The 13,895-nt window shown below is 50.5% G+C and overlaps 2 protein-coding genes across 2 annotated transcripts in view; one reads left to right on the top strand and one right to left on the bottom strand.

The window, feature by feature from the left end:
- Nucleotides 1-1,453: 1,453 nt before the first annotated feature.
- LOC121590269 (integrator complex subunit 4-like) lies at nt 1,454-4,686 on the top strand. The gene is made up of 4 exons (XM_041909761.1): nt 1,454-1,602; nt 1,670-2,427; nt 2,495-4,100; nt 4,169-4,686. The coding sequence occupies exons 1-4, from the start codon at nt 1,555-1,557 to the stop codon at nt 4,577-4,579; spliced, it is 2,823 nt and encodes a 940-aa protein (XP_041765695.1). The 5' UTR covers nt 1,454-1,554; the 3' UTR covers nt 4,580-4,686.
- A 9-nt stretch (nt 4,687-4,695) lies between these two features.
- LOC121590267 (FERM, ARHGEF and pleckstrin domain-containing protein 2) overlaps nt 4,696-13,895 on the bottom strand; it is a 29,695-nt gene continuing 20,495 nt past the window's right edge. Inside the window, 7 exon segments of the mRNA XM_041909760.1 lie at nt 4,696-5,528; nt 5,609-5,868; nt 5,950-6,107; nt 6,176-6,875; nt 6,948-7,142; nt 7,210-7,409; nt 7,412-7,657. Of these exon segments, the coding sequence (XP_041765694.1) occupies nt 5,423-5,528; nt 5,609-5,868; nt 5,950-6,107; nt 6,176-6,875; nt 6,948-7,142; nt 7,210-7,409; nt 7,412-7,657 (1,865 nt within the window). The 3' untranslated portion in view covers nt 4,696-5,422.

A 13,895-nucleotide genomic window follows, 5' to 3' on the forward strand; every position in this document is an offset into this window, starting at 1 on the left:
GTTATATTAGTCTGTAATAGACTAATTTCCTTTTGATTTATCGTCGCCATTTTTATTTTCATTTAATTTTTCTTTATTGTTTAGTTTATTAGTTTGTGTTAATATCTTGTTTTGTTTCCTGTGACAGAGTTTTTGTTTTTTTGGGTCTTCCTTTTAGTTTTTTTAATTCGGTTTCTGTTTCCATGCAACTTTCATCCTCAGTTTCTGTTGTAGTGTGGCTGTCCACTATTCCTGTGCGCTTCTGAGCATTAGCTTTGCTAGTGCTAGGAGCTTCTTCTACGCACTCATACGATCGTCGCTCTTTTATTGTGTTAACCGGTTTTTTGAACAAAGTGTTATCTTGTTTTTTTCCTTCTAAGTTCAAGCCCTCTACTTCTCTCTCTAACTGTAGTCTATTCTGTACCGAACTCTTTACCCCTTCCTTCCGTACCATATTGGCATACGTACCTTCATCCTCGTTGTTATTTGTCACCGTTCTTTTGTACTGGAGACAGGTCATGCCTAAATGCATGTTGAGTTCGCAGTACTTACACGTTCTCTGCTGTCCATTGTATTGTACATGCGCCTTTTCTCCTTTTATAGATACGAATGATGGTATTGGTGTATCTATTACGATGGTTACCTCTCGGTTACCATCTCTTATTCCCGCTATCGGGGATGGCGCTTCCCATACACAGTCAATGACTTTCTTTACTTCTCCAAATTTCATCATGGCTTTTTTAATCTCCTCATTAGTTATCTGATCCGTGCAGTTTTTTATTATTACTCTTGTCGAGTTGTCTTCCATTTTTATGGGTATGAAATATTTCTCCCCATTGTACTCCACCGCGTGTTTGCCATCGTGGTTATCAACTATTTTTATAGCCTCTCCCGATTCTTTTATTTGCACCACTGCAATAGCCGTTGTCGTCATAAGTTGCACTTTCAGCAAACTCTCCTTTTTTATTCCAATTTTTTCCAAAATAAATTGTATCACATAGCCCGGACTCGGCCTTTGTGGCATTGGATTGAAATCCACTTTGAAGGTATTGTCCTTCGTCACCATTTTGCAAGATCGTTTTTTTGTATCACTCGTTCAACGTTTGATTTGAAAGCACTGTGTTGTCCGTTTGACGTACCAACATGGAATGACTCTCGGTTGTTTTTGCTTTGCTCCGATGCGATTTGTTGTGACTCATCCGAAATCTCGTATGAGTGTTTGGGAAACGTCAGGTTGGCTCACGGAAGCCATACAGCGGCCTAGATTGACAGTAGCTTTTCCTGCATTATAATTCGAGCTGAAATTCGTTTAATTGCGTGAAAAAAAATAATATCTCTTCGTAATTATTCTTTTTTTTATTTTCCAATTATCTACCCAAAGAAACAGTTCAAATAATCGAACATTGTTGGTCATATTCTTTTGCTCTAAACTGTCAAACCACCTGGACCGTTCACCAACACACTGTCGCTGTCAAATCGCTGCTGGCTACTGCCAAAGATATAAACAAACGACACTGCTCGGCCACTTTCTATGGTGCTGTTTAATAACAAATTGGATATATTTCACCCACAATCATGGCTCTGGCAGTGAAACGATCAATTTCGGAAATCAGCACACTTCCGGTAAGGTTCATAAACATTATTTTCTGTGTATGAACGATTGATTGCAGTGTTGCATTACCCCCTCCAGGAACCTGCCACGATAGTCCCCCAGATTACAACCCATCGGCTCTACAAACGCATCCGTCGCAATGCCTGTAAATCCAGCGGCACACTCACCTCCATCCTGTCCTACGTAAACATGCTCGAGGATGCGACCAGCAACGATGCGCTGCAGATTCTGCTCAAAATCACCGACTCGTTGCACTTCGATGAAAGCGAGTTCCCGGACGCCATCCGCAAGCTGGTGGAACACTTCCAGCGCGAGCCGGAGTCGGCCGTGCGGGTGAAGATTCTCTCCCTGTTTGCCGATCTGGCCACCGAAACCGGCATCGATGGGCAGCAGCTGATCGATGAGGTCATTAAGCTGCTGAAGGTGGAGCAATCGGCCAAAGTCATCTCGCAGGGGCTGATAGTGCTGGAAAAGATAGGCAAATCGTTCACCCCGTCCGTGGCGTACATCAATCAGATGGTGTTTTTCGCCAAGGTGAAGCTGTTCTCGCCCAGCCACAATGTGCAGCGCCATGCCATCCTGCTGTTGGGCGTGTTCGTGCTCGTTTCGGACGCGGAAAAGGAAAGCCTCGAGCTGATCGGAAAGTACACCGATTCGCCGGATGCGCGTGTCCGTGCGCAAGCATTTCGTTCGATGTTGACACTGGGGGAGCGGGGCGTGCAGCTGCCACCGTCCCTGTATCCGAGGGCTTGTGCCTCACTGACGGACGATTATGAGTGTGTTAGGAGGGAGGCACTAAACATGGTTTTCGAGCTGGGCGTGCGGCATCCGGAAGAGTGAGTAAAGCCAGTGCCTTCTAGAAGTGTTCTATATCATTCATTTGCCCCTTCAATCTCTTCACAGGATGATAAAAGTGCAAGACTCCGAGCAGGAGGTGCGCCTGATCGATGACGCGTTCGGGAAGGTTTGCTCTGCGATCTGCGATCTCTCGATGAACATTCGCACGCTCGCGGCAGAGCTGCTCGGTGGCATGACGATGGTGAGCGACGAATTCCTGCACCAAACGCTGGACAAGAAGCTGATGAGCAACATGCGCAAGAAGCGAAGTCTGCACGAGCGAAGCGCGGCCCATTTCGCCAGCGGAGAGTGGTCGAGCGGCAAAAAGTGGGCCGACGACGCACCGAAGGAAGTCATCAGCGCCGATTCCGTGTCGCTGATGGCGTCCGGCGCGTGCGGGGCCCTGGTGCAGGGGCTGGAGGATGAATTTCTCGAGGTGCGTACGGCTTCGGTGAACTCGATGTGCAAACTGGCGCTCAAGAATCCGCTGTTTGCGGTCACGTCGCTCGATTTTCTCGTCGACATGTTTAACGACGAAATCGAGGAGGTGCGGCTGCGGGCGATCTACAGCTTGACCGCCATCTCGCGGCACATTATCCTGCGCGAAGATCAGCTCGAGACGATGCTCAGCTCGCTGGAAGATTACTCGGTGGAGGTGCGCGAAGGGCTGCACCTCATGCTGGGAGCGTGTAAAGTGTCCACCAAGGCGTGCCTCACGCTCGTTGTGCAGAAAGTGCTGGATGTGCTGCTAAAGTACCCGGAAGATCGTCTCTCGACGTTTGGCTGTATGCAGCGCGTGGGCCAGAAGCATCCGGAGATTTGCATGTCCATCACGCCACAGCTACTGCTGGACCATCCGTTCTTCGATAGCGCCGAGCGGGACGTTGAAGATCCCGCGTACGTGTGCGTACTTATCATGCTGTTCAATGCAGCGCAGCACCTACCGGCCATGCTGAGCTTGTTCCCCGAAACGACAATCAAACACTACGCGTACCTGCGTGACACGATGCCCAACTTTGTGCCTCGCCTAGCCGTTGGCGGAGACACGAAGGAGCTCAATCTGATCGGGTCCACTGGCTCGAGACAGTTCCTGGAAACGCTGCTTAGCAACATCCAGCGCGCCTACTCCGCTCCCCAGGCCCGGCAAGCGTTGCTGAAAGCGGCCCAGGATGATTTGGATCGCTTGGCCGAGATTGATCCGGCCTTCTCGGGAACGGCCAACTTTACGTCCGTGTTTTTCGGCGCACAGCTCCAGATGGAGCAGCTGCAGCTGGCCGCCACAGGCCATTCGATCAAGGCCCCGATCAAGGAGTGTCTTCTGCAGCTGATCAAAAAGTGTCTGATGCTGCAGAATCTCTTCTCGAACCTCACGATCGATGATCAGTTGTTGGTGAAGCAAATGTGCCTTCGCGCCAGCGCCCTCAATCTGGTGCTGATCGTGAAGGACCGGTCGCAGAGTGCCCTCGGGCCTTGCCAGCTATTGCTGCACATTGCAAGCGATGCGAGTAGCTTCCTGCAGGAAAATACCCCGCTCATTGCGGACACGTTTACGAGCGCCATCCTGACCAAGCTGGCCTCGGTGGGCGATCCGAAGCCGGGCCGTGTGTATCGAGAGATTTTACCAATCGTTCAGACGGCTGCCCCAGTTGTTATTCCTCAAATCAACACAAATGTAAGTATGCGCGTGGCTGTGTTTCCGCCTTCGATTCTTCTCACTAACACTATTCTATCTTTCCGCAGATCAAAATGTGCAAAGCACGAATCATTGAACCGACCGAAAACTCGTACAGTGCGGAGAACGTCATCAAGGTGACGGCGGGGCTGATCGCTGCCGTTCCGTTTGTGGCCGAGTTGGAAAATCTGCAGCAAAGCCAGCGGCAAGACCTGCGCCTGAAGGTGAAGTATCCGGACCAGAACGTGCACATCATCGTGCCGCGCAAGCGCGACCTAAAGAAGGTCATGACGGAGCAGGGCGAAAGCGAATCGCAGTGGCGATTGCGGACGAAGGTTCTGCTGTCGCACGGCGTCTGGACCGAAGCATCGACCGTTGAGATAACGATCTGTTTGTCGGTAAAGCCCAACAATGAGCTGGAGCTGTGCAAACCGGTCAAGGTGCACTTTGCACCCAAGCCCGTCAAAAGAGGATTGTAAGACGAAGCTCCCAGTGGGTGAACTGGCGCACTAACGTTAAGTCTAATTTGTATGTACATTTAAAACAAAATACAAATACTACAAAAAGGAGAAACTACTTTTTAAAGCGTTTTTGCGTTTTGTTCAAATATTGCTCACTTTTGCTTTATTAGTGTGTATAATCAATCTGTTTCTGCCTTTTCACCCCCGGTCCACGCGCCTCAGTTCATTGCTCTGCATCACCCTTTTTTGCTAATAACACAATCTCTCTCTGTCTCTCTCGTACTAATTACGCACGCACGCTTTGCTTAATGTTTATCGTTAACGCACTTAAAAATTGTTCCTACATGCAGCTGATGTAAAAATTGTAAGATAAATATACCACTGTCGGTCACTGCTTCGCTGCTCCCTCTCTTTCTCTCTCTCTCTACCCGGTTGCCCGCAGTCACCGGTATTTGCTTGCTCATCACTTTCAAATCAATGTTCTTTTTCTTTAGTTCTCGTGAACAGATGAACCGGGACGAATGATGAAATCTTACCGTTAAATGCGCAAAATCGCATACAAAAGCGGAACGACGGAGGGAACGTTCTGATCAGATTAGGATAGGGGGGAGGGGGGGTAGATTTTCTAGTATCTTGGATTGTTTTACACAAAAATAGCTTTCACACACTTACAGTAAACGAATACGATTGATCATATCAATTGTACGGTTTAAAGGATGCACTTTGCGTGTTGCAGATGTAAAAAAAAACAGGACGCTTTAGAGGACACATACACGAGGGGGAAATGCGTGCGCCAGCTCCGTCGAAGCTTTTCCGCCTTGATCACGGTCACTACTACTTGTTTCGATGGCTTTCGTTTGCTTAGTTTCCGTTGCTACCGTTATTGTTGATTAGATTGTTCGAGTTGATTGTGGGCGATGAGCGGGATTCCTGAATTTGAGTGGCGCTACGCAACACCTCCATCCACCTGGAAGAGAGAGAGAAAAGCAAAAATGCCGAATTTAATTACATTACAACCCCTTTAAGCCAATTTCCTTCCCTCCTTACCGATTGTACGTGTGCTCACTCTCTGCGCGGAAGAAGTAGGTGTGGTTTTTGAACGAAAGCTTAAAGACGTACTCCTTCTGCACCGCATCCTGAATGCCGGGAGGCCCTACCGTGTACCCGAGCAGTGGCAAGCTGGCAAGGGCCGCATCGTCCGAGTAGCTCTTGTAGAAGTACAGACAGAACGATGTCAGCACGACCCACAGCTTCTGCCAGCCGGAGCTGTTTTTAAACTTTCGCAGCAAGTAGCCCGATATTTGATTCTATTTCAAAGGAAACATCATTCATTCGGTTAGTAAACATGCGGACGAATTCGTTGCTCTTCCGGGACGGCCAGCACTTACCCTTCCCGAGCGAAGATGATCGTCGAGACAGATCGTGACACCACGATGCCAACACACGTGCAGGGCCGTGTTGTTGCGAGGCGATGGCTGCCTCGCTGCGGCCGGTGGCACAAGCGCACTGCTCAATCCGCAAGCTTCCAGATTTTCCTCAGACGATGCTAAAAATCGCAAACAAAATTCGTCACCAAACTGCGCACCCACACAGGGACACCGCGCTTTAACTTACTGCATGTTTTGATCGACACGATGGGCAGCTGGGTCTGGGGTTTGTACTTCAGACTGTTGGCCGCCTTCGCCAGCTCCTCCAGCCAGAGCGTCTTCTCGACCGTGGTGCCCGCACTCACGGTGATTGCCCGCTGCCCGCCAAATATCACAAACGCGTTGTGCTCCGCATTCTCCGTCAGCAGCGAACGGACCGGCACGTGGCCGAGCACCTTGAACGTCTGCGTCACCGGGGACTTTACCGCGTACAGCAACACGTCGGAGAACAGGAAGAACATGCGCTGCTGCAGCCCGCGCTTGGAATGCTTCAGTAGGCAGCCCTGCCGGATCAGCTTCCGGTCCGGCTGCACCAGCCCATCGTACCCGTCGATGTCGCGCTGGATTTCGCACAGCAGGCTGTGGTTTTCCGACGCCGTCAGCTCGCGCCTGATCACCTCGGTCGAGCGGGTCAGCATCATCAGCGTACCGTGGCAATCCGTGCGATCGAAGTGATCTTCGCCGTAGTGCGCCAGCAGCAGCTCCAGCAGCAGCTCGTAGTGCAGCAGCCGGTGCAGTGGCTTCAGGATGAAGTAGCTGATCGGCAGATAGCATACCTTCTGCAGCTCAAACTCCCGGTACGTTTGCTGGAACTTGTCGTCGTTGTCGTACAGGTCGTTCAGACGCTCCAAAATTTCGCGATGACTCTCGACGTACTCGTCGTATATCTGGTGGAAGGCCGAAACGACACGCTCCGTTAGGAATGCGGTATCACACTTTAGGAGAAAGCCCCTACTTACCGGCAAAACGACCATATTCTTCAGCATTACGTCGCCAATTCGATGTGTTTCGTGACCGCCGCGCCCTTCCCACAGCAATATCCGATGCTCGAGATCGCGCAGAAAGACGCTGTGATGCTCCAGCATCGACTCAAAATACTGAAACAGAGGTTGAAGATTTTCCAAATCTTCCGGTGTAAGCTCCTCGCGGAACCACTGCAGAGAGAAAGATCAATATTATTACCACCATCTCAAAGGCGATCACCTTCCAACCCTCCCTTACCGTGTTGATAACGTCCAAATCCTTCTTGTACGTTCGCTCCGTCATGAGCAGCTCCTTCGCGAGGAAGTAGGCCCGATCGGTCGGCCACTTCTTCTTGCGCATCTCCTCGTCGATCGAGCGCAGCGTGCCACTGTTGCCATTGCCCAGACCGACACCGGACGACGTTTGCCCGTTGGTGGCTGAGGGCTGTTGGTTTGGTAGTTGTTGTTGATCATGTTCTCGTCCACCGTGTGCAGCGCACCCCCGTTGCTGCCACCGAAGTGGCCATTGTTGTTCCTGGCTCGAGCTTCCGCGCTGCCCAGATCGTAGCTGCCCGTTTCGCCCCGGGACAGGGAATTGTTGTTCGACTTATCCGCCGTGCCCAGGGCCAGCTCGTACCGGTTCGGCGATTGCACGATCTCGCTTCGCCGATCGAGCGAAACGTTCCCATTGATACCGTGGTAATCATCTGCGACGGAAGGAGACAAAAGGGAGTAGGGCTTTGTTAGAGACATTTTATCTTCAACATTCATCGCTTACATCTAATAATTGCAAAACTACACAGCATAGACGAAATACGTAAATTATCTACAGAAAAAATCAAACTTTGTCTCTCTCTCTAACAGACGAAAGAGAGAGAGAGAGAGACAGAGAATTTGGAAACCAAAACAGATTGTTCATGCGAGGATCATAATTATGGTACATGAGATGAGCGGGAAACAGCGAGGGCCAAATTTGTGCCAACTTAAACACGTAAACTTATACTTAAATGGAGTAAATCATTCTTAATCCTAATTACTATCAGCTATTGGACTATAAATAAGGATTTACATGCGCACGAACGTGAACTTAATAAGCTAGGTTTTGACTAACGATAAGAAGCGGATTGTGTGATCGCTCGTCTGCGATTGTTCACTTACTCTCGTTCAACATCATCATCATCATCATCGTCCTAGTGTGTTACTCTTGACAGCGTTTACCAAAATCGAACTCATAACGTTTAAAAAGAACTAAATGATCGCGACTACGTTCGCGATTCGAAAAACCACTAACTGACGCGGATTTGATTAATTTTGCCTTTATTTATCACCTTTACTTATTTCGCCAAGAGCTGCACACGGTTGGGTGCAATTCAGATTTGGGGGGTTTGCTGTTCGCATTTCTCTGACTGACGGGGTGTTCTGAGAGTTTGTTAGAATTGATGTGGGCTAGTGTTAGCTTAGTATAGAAAATAATGCAATATTTCACAGAAGAATATGGTTATATATGGGCGTTTTCGTACTAGCGTGCCTGTTTTGCTGTTGCTGTCTTGCTGTTGCTTTTACTTTGCTAAAACCTATTCCAATCATCGTGAGGATCAATCGATCGTACGTGTGTTGTAAGTCTATCATTGTTTAACTCGTATGTTGGTGAAATGTATTACGAAAACTTGCGCCTCATCTGCGCACACATCTTTGCCGATACTCTGTTTTGTAACGTTTTGGCGAATTACTAACGAATTAATTTTCTTAATTTTGTTTTGGCATTCCTTTTTTTTTGGCCTCATGTCTGAACTTGTTCAAAGAGTCAAAACTATCAAATACATCATTGCATCAACGTCACTCCTTCGCGCCACTCCTTCACTGTCTTCCTTTTCGGATGAGATCGATCATGTCCCCCCTCCTTTCGAGTAACTAATTATATTATGTATGCATATGTTTAATAACGTTACTCAACTTTCGTATATGCGACGACGCCGTTCGCCCTTCGTTTGCCCTTCCTTCGTCAATCTTCATAAATGCTTAAGTAAACAACATTTTCTATGATAATAACGTACTTATCCGTCATGCGCTTATAATATGTTTATAGAATTTGCTGCCTCACTTCTCTCTCTGCCGGTGAATATAAATGGGTTAGTCAAATGATTACGAAACGCTCAAAATACGTTATAAAACATGCCCCCTGTCCTCTCTCTCTGTCGCACCTTTCCTTCCTGCCAGAACCTTTGGCCATCATTCATTGTTGAGTAACATCTAATCTAATTTCATTTCGCTGTGTTTTGTTTTGGCCTCAGTGTTTGTCCTCAGCACTGTACCGTTCGTTCGTTTAATAGTATAATTTAAAACATTCAATGACTGTATGTAACTGTTTTCGAGATTGATCTAAATGCGGCAATGTATTTGCGTCTTGTTTTAAACGCAGTAACTTTAAACTCATGTTAATAGGACGTGGGGTAAGGTAAGGCCAAGAGATATTTTGCTAACGTTCGAAAGAAAACATTGGAAGTAACATGAGTATTTCGTACCATCCTTGTCCCCAGACACAATACAACGTCCTTTCATTTGCCACGCAAATTGCTAACGAACGAACCAAAATAAATCCAAACATGGTTCCAACACAAACGGTAAGAGTAAAGGCTCTCAGCATCAATTTTTCGATCAACAGTTCATAAATATATGCATGATTTCTATGAAGTCTAGAACTCTGCTGGATTATTAGAATATTATCTTTGCTTGCCCTCCACACTACACTATACTAACTCGAGATATAACGATGCTCTCCTGTGGCTTTGACACAATTTTACTTCCTTCATTTCCATCCTTGCCCGATCCTTTTTTTATTTTATTCATTTCTGAGTCATTTTCTGCTTCTGCTTTTCGCTACGTTAGGCTGAAACTGCAACCTAAAAGGGGGAAAACAACACACGGGACGACATTCATAAGATACGCATTTCGCATTCCGAATGCAATGACCGGTGGTGGCTGTCGCTTCGCTCGCAAAACTATTGGCCTATTAAGCTAGCCTGTCCGTTTTATCGCCTAATAAATGCAGACCTAACACCCACACACATAGACAAGAAGCAATTTTCAACAACGTTACTACCCTCTCCTGTCTCTTCACCAAACACAGAGCGCAGTGAACCATTTTACGATCGTTTTGGAGGGGAAAAATAACCCAAAAGTCGTAGTGTAAACATGAATATAAAAACCTCAGAATCAGACAAAACAAGTAAACAATACAGGTACGTCTAGTCTATACTGCGCTTGCGGGGTTTGCTCGATCTGTGCCATGTTGCAAAAACAAACGAGTCTCGTCTCTCTTTCTCTAGTTGTGCGGCATTAGTTATGGCAACAAGAACACAATCTTTGCTTCAACGATTCCTATCCTTTTTGTTCATTAAAATGTGTCGCAATACCCTGAACACATCCATGTATATATATATATATATTATATGAGAGAAAGAGTGATCGTGAGCGATAAATGGAATAGATCTTAAAGATTTGGCATACTTCTTTCACAACGTCGATCAGTTTTCACATTGGCACTGTGTTTTCTACGGAGGCCATACGCCAGCACGCGCCCCACCAAGACATTCAGCTCATTTCGATTCGCTTAAACAGCATTGTCCTGCTCGTCCTCCTCCTCCTCCTCCTCGTCGGGCCCTTGTTGATCATCACCTTCCTCTTCTTCCTCCTCCTCCTCAACGTAGATCGGAGGTGGTAAGGCTTTCAGGTCGAACGCAACCGACACATCGACACTTTTGCCCGGTTCCACGTACCCCAGCTGCTGTTGCTGCCGCTGTTGATGTTGCGATTCCAGCTCCACGTAGCGCGGCCGGCCCTGCTCCATGCGCCGCGCATACGAGCAGGCCGAGGAAGACTCGTTCTCGTAGTCAGACAGGAAGTCGGGATAGGGAATCTCGACGTTCTTCTGGTAGCGGGAGCTGGTGCCCGGTGCGGCCCCGCTGCTACGATTGTAGCCCGCCGCGAAGCTGTCCTCGCTCGAGTAGCACACGTCATCCGAGAGGCCGGCCTTCGTCTCCGAACAGCTGCCACTTTCCGGCGTGTACTGCACACCCTGGTACTCCAGGTCGTGCTGCTGATCATCGCGCTTCGTCTGGCGCAGCCGACGCTGCCGGACGGGCTTGACCGGCGGCGACGGAGTGTCCGATTTGTACAGGTTCGGGTTGGTTATGTGGCCCAACCGATCGTACCGCGGGAAGCCCATCTCGTCGACGTTCTCCGTCATGTCCAGACCCTCGAACTTGTTCGAGTACGACGCACTCGGGTACACGCCGGCCCCGTTGCGGCTGGGCGTCACCTCGTCCTCATCCACCCGGTACGTCTCGTCCTCGTAGTCTTCGGGCAGCTGTTCCAGCTCTTCCTCAAAGTCCGGATAGCGCTGATGCTGCTGCTGCTGCTGCTGCTGCTGCTGCTGCTCCATCATTACCGCGTCCGACGAGCCCGAGTCCAGCTCGGGGAAGTAGCCTTCCGAACATTCGGAGCTTTCCTGATGCTCCAGCGGTCGATCGAGCCGGCTCTTCTTGAGCGGTACGGTTCGCTTCTTCCGGTAGCCGCGCGCTCGCAGCTTCGGATCCTGCGCCCGGTGGTCCAGCGAGCTGTCGGTATCGTTGCCGCTCGGCGGACTCTTCGGCACAAAGTTCCTCGGCAGCGAGCTTTTGCGCGGCGGTTTTTGCACCGGCGGCGGCAACTGATTCGGTGCGATCGGAGGCGACTCCGAGCTAAGGCTGCTCGAGTAGTAGGGCGAGCAGCGGACCAGCTTCTCGGGCCGCGGGAACATGGGCGACGAGTTGTCGGTGCTGGTCGCTTCGCTGGTGTGTGTGGTGGTCGACGAACTGCCGAGGCTTTCCTCCACGATCTTGTTCAGATCCGACGACACCAGATGCTCGTGGAAGGACTGGCTGTGACGCATCTTCGTGGTCTTGTACTCGCGAATCTGCGACTTTGACAGCGTTTTGTCGTCGTAGCTGTGATGCTTCACCAGCGGCTTCTCGGCCATCGGCGTCGGGCTGGTGGAGGGCAGCGAGTCACCGCGGGGCGGTTTGCTAGGTGCCGAGGCCACGGCCATCGGCGTAAACTCCTGGCTTTGGTATCGCTCCGTCAGCTTCTCGCTCTGGCCGTACAGTTTCTCCGTGAACGTCTCGGTGTCCGAGATGTCCTGGCTCTGGTAGCGTTTGGACATCACTTCGAGCGACTTTCGTTTGCTGGCGCCATCTTGCGGTTCAATCCTCGCAGACGAAAGGACTTTGCCCTGTGGCAGAGGTTGCTGTGTTACGGGCATTCTCTTCGGACTCTTCTCGATCACGTCCACGATCTTGGGCGGCAGTCTCGTTGGACGTTCCGGGATCACCACGTTCGTTTCGCTGGAGGCCATTCTGGAGCTTTCTCCCGCCTCGATCGGGTAGTGCTTCGGAATCGGAGGTTTCACGTGCACTCCCGGTAGATCCTTGCGATGGTCGTCTGGTGTGGCGACAGCCACCTTTTTCACCACCTTGGGCGGTTTCAGTGGGACATACTCGAAGGTTCGTGTCGATGTAGCCCCACCGGCAGCTCGTTCCAGCGAGGAGGAGCCCTTCACGCCATTACCTCCACTTTCCAGCTGCTTCAACGCTTCGACTTGCGCGATCAGCGTGTTGCTGCTGCTCGTCGACCACTCCGTAATGGTCTGGGCCATCTCGGTGAGCGTCAGCGTGGTGTCATCGCTCTTAGTGCCGGACGAGAACTTGGTGTCCGTTTCCGAGTTGCTGAACGGCTCGTACCGCGGACAGCCCCCGTTCTCCGACACGTTCTCCAGCGAAAAACGCTTGCCACCGCCAGCATTGTTGGCCTGGTTGGTGTTGCTGCTCGAGAAGCTGCCGCTCGTCTTCTCGTCCAGACTTTCGGTCGACTTGTGCACGCTCGAGCTGATCGAGCTCTTGGTATGGTTCGATTTCTCGCTCTTCGCATTGCCGGAGTGGTTCGAGACGGCCGACAGACTGTCCGAGCCGGACAGGTTCGCATACTGCCGCACCGTGTTCGTACCGGTCGACCACTCGGAAATGCTAAGCCCAATCGAGGTGTCCTCCGAGTGCGAACTGTGCGTGCAGCGCTTTTGCTGCAGTCCCATCTTTACCGTCCCATCGAGATCCGTGCCGAACGAGCTCGTCTCCTCCTCGGAGTGTGAGCTGTGGCTGCACTTCTTGCACGACTCGTTGCTCAACCGACGCGGCTCCAGATTGCGCAGCCGGACCGTCTCCTCCATGTACGTGCCACAAGACGTTGACAGCATGTCGTCGATCGAGGTGTCGGAATTGTTGGAGCTGCGGGAAAACTTTTGCTGCCCTCCACCATACTCCATACCGCCGGACGAGGACGGTTTACTATCGTCGGGCGATATCTCGATCTTCACCGTGCCCGGACCAAACACTTCGTCGTTCATGAAGAAGTCATCGTCGGTGATGGGACTCAAGTTCTGCGGCGACTTTGTCGGTTGCGATATGATGACCCGGTCGGGGTTCGGTTCTCCCCTTCCCGCAATACCGCCCGTAGTCGTCGAGGAGCCCAGCGCACGCTGACTGGAGCAAATGTCGAACGTGGACTTGAGGCAGCTTGTCGGACCAAGCGCACCACTCAGACAGGTCGCATTTTCGTAAGTAACGGCTGTCTCGTACGTCTTTGCATCTTGCAGCGCCGACACCAGATAGGCCGTGCTCTCGTAAGGAACTACCATCGAAAGCGAAGGACTCGGCGATGAGCCCGACTTTCCGGACAGAGATGAGCCCGAGTACGACCCAGATCCGGAACCGGTCGGAATGTAGTCCCGTTTCGGAGGCTCTGGAATATCGTCTCCAGCAACCTCCGCGTAATCTGGATCGGAATCATCGGACCCGCCAGTAGTCGGTTCGGTGAACGATTCCACCATCACTTGCGTTGGGTGCTGCGGTTCGT

Source organism: Anopheles merus, chromosome 2R (genome assembly GCF_017562075.2).
Source record: "Anopheles merus strain MAF chromosome 2R, AmerM5.1, whole genome shotgun sequence".
NCBI classification, from domain to species: Eukaryota; Metazoa; Arthropoda; class Insecta; order Diptera; family Culicidae; genus Anopheles; species Anopheles merus.

Coding starts and splice junctions, on each gene's coding strand:
- LOC121590269 (XM_041909761.1), top strand. CDS start 1,555: ATGGCTCTGGCAGTGAAACGATCAATTTCGGAAATCAGCACACTTCCG. Junction 2,428..2,494: donor GGCGTGCGGCATCCGGAAGA/GTGAGTAAAGCC, acceptor ATCTCTTCACAG/GATGATAAAAGTGCAAGACT. Junction 4,101..4,168: donor TTCCTCAAATCAACACAAAT/GTAAGTATGCGC, acceptor ATCTTTCCGCAG/ATCAAAATGTGCAAAGCACG.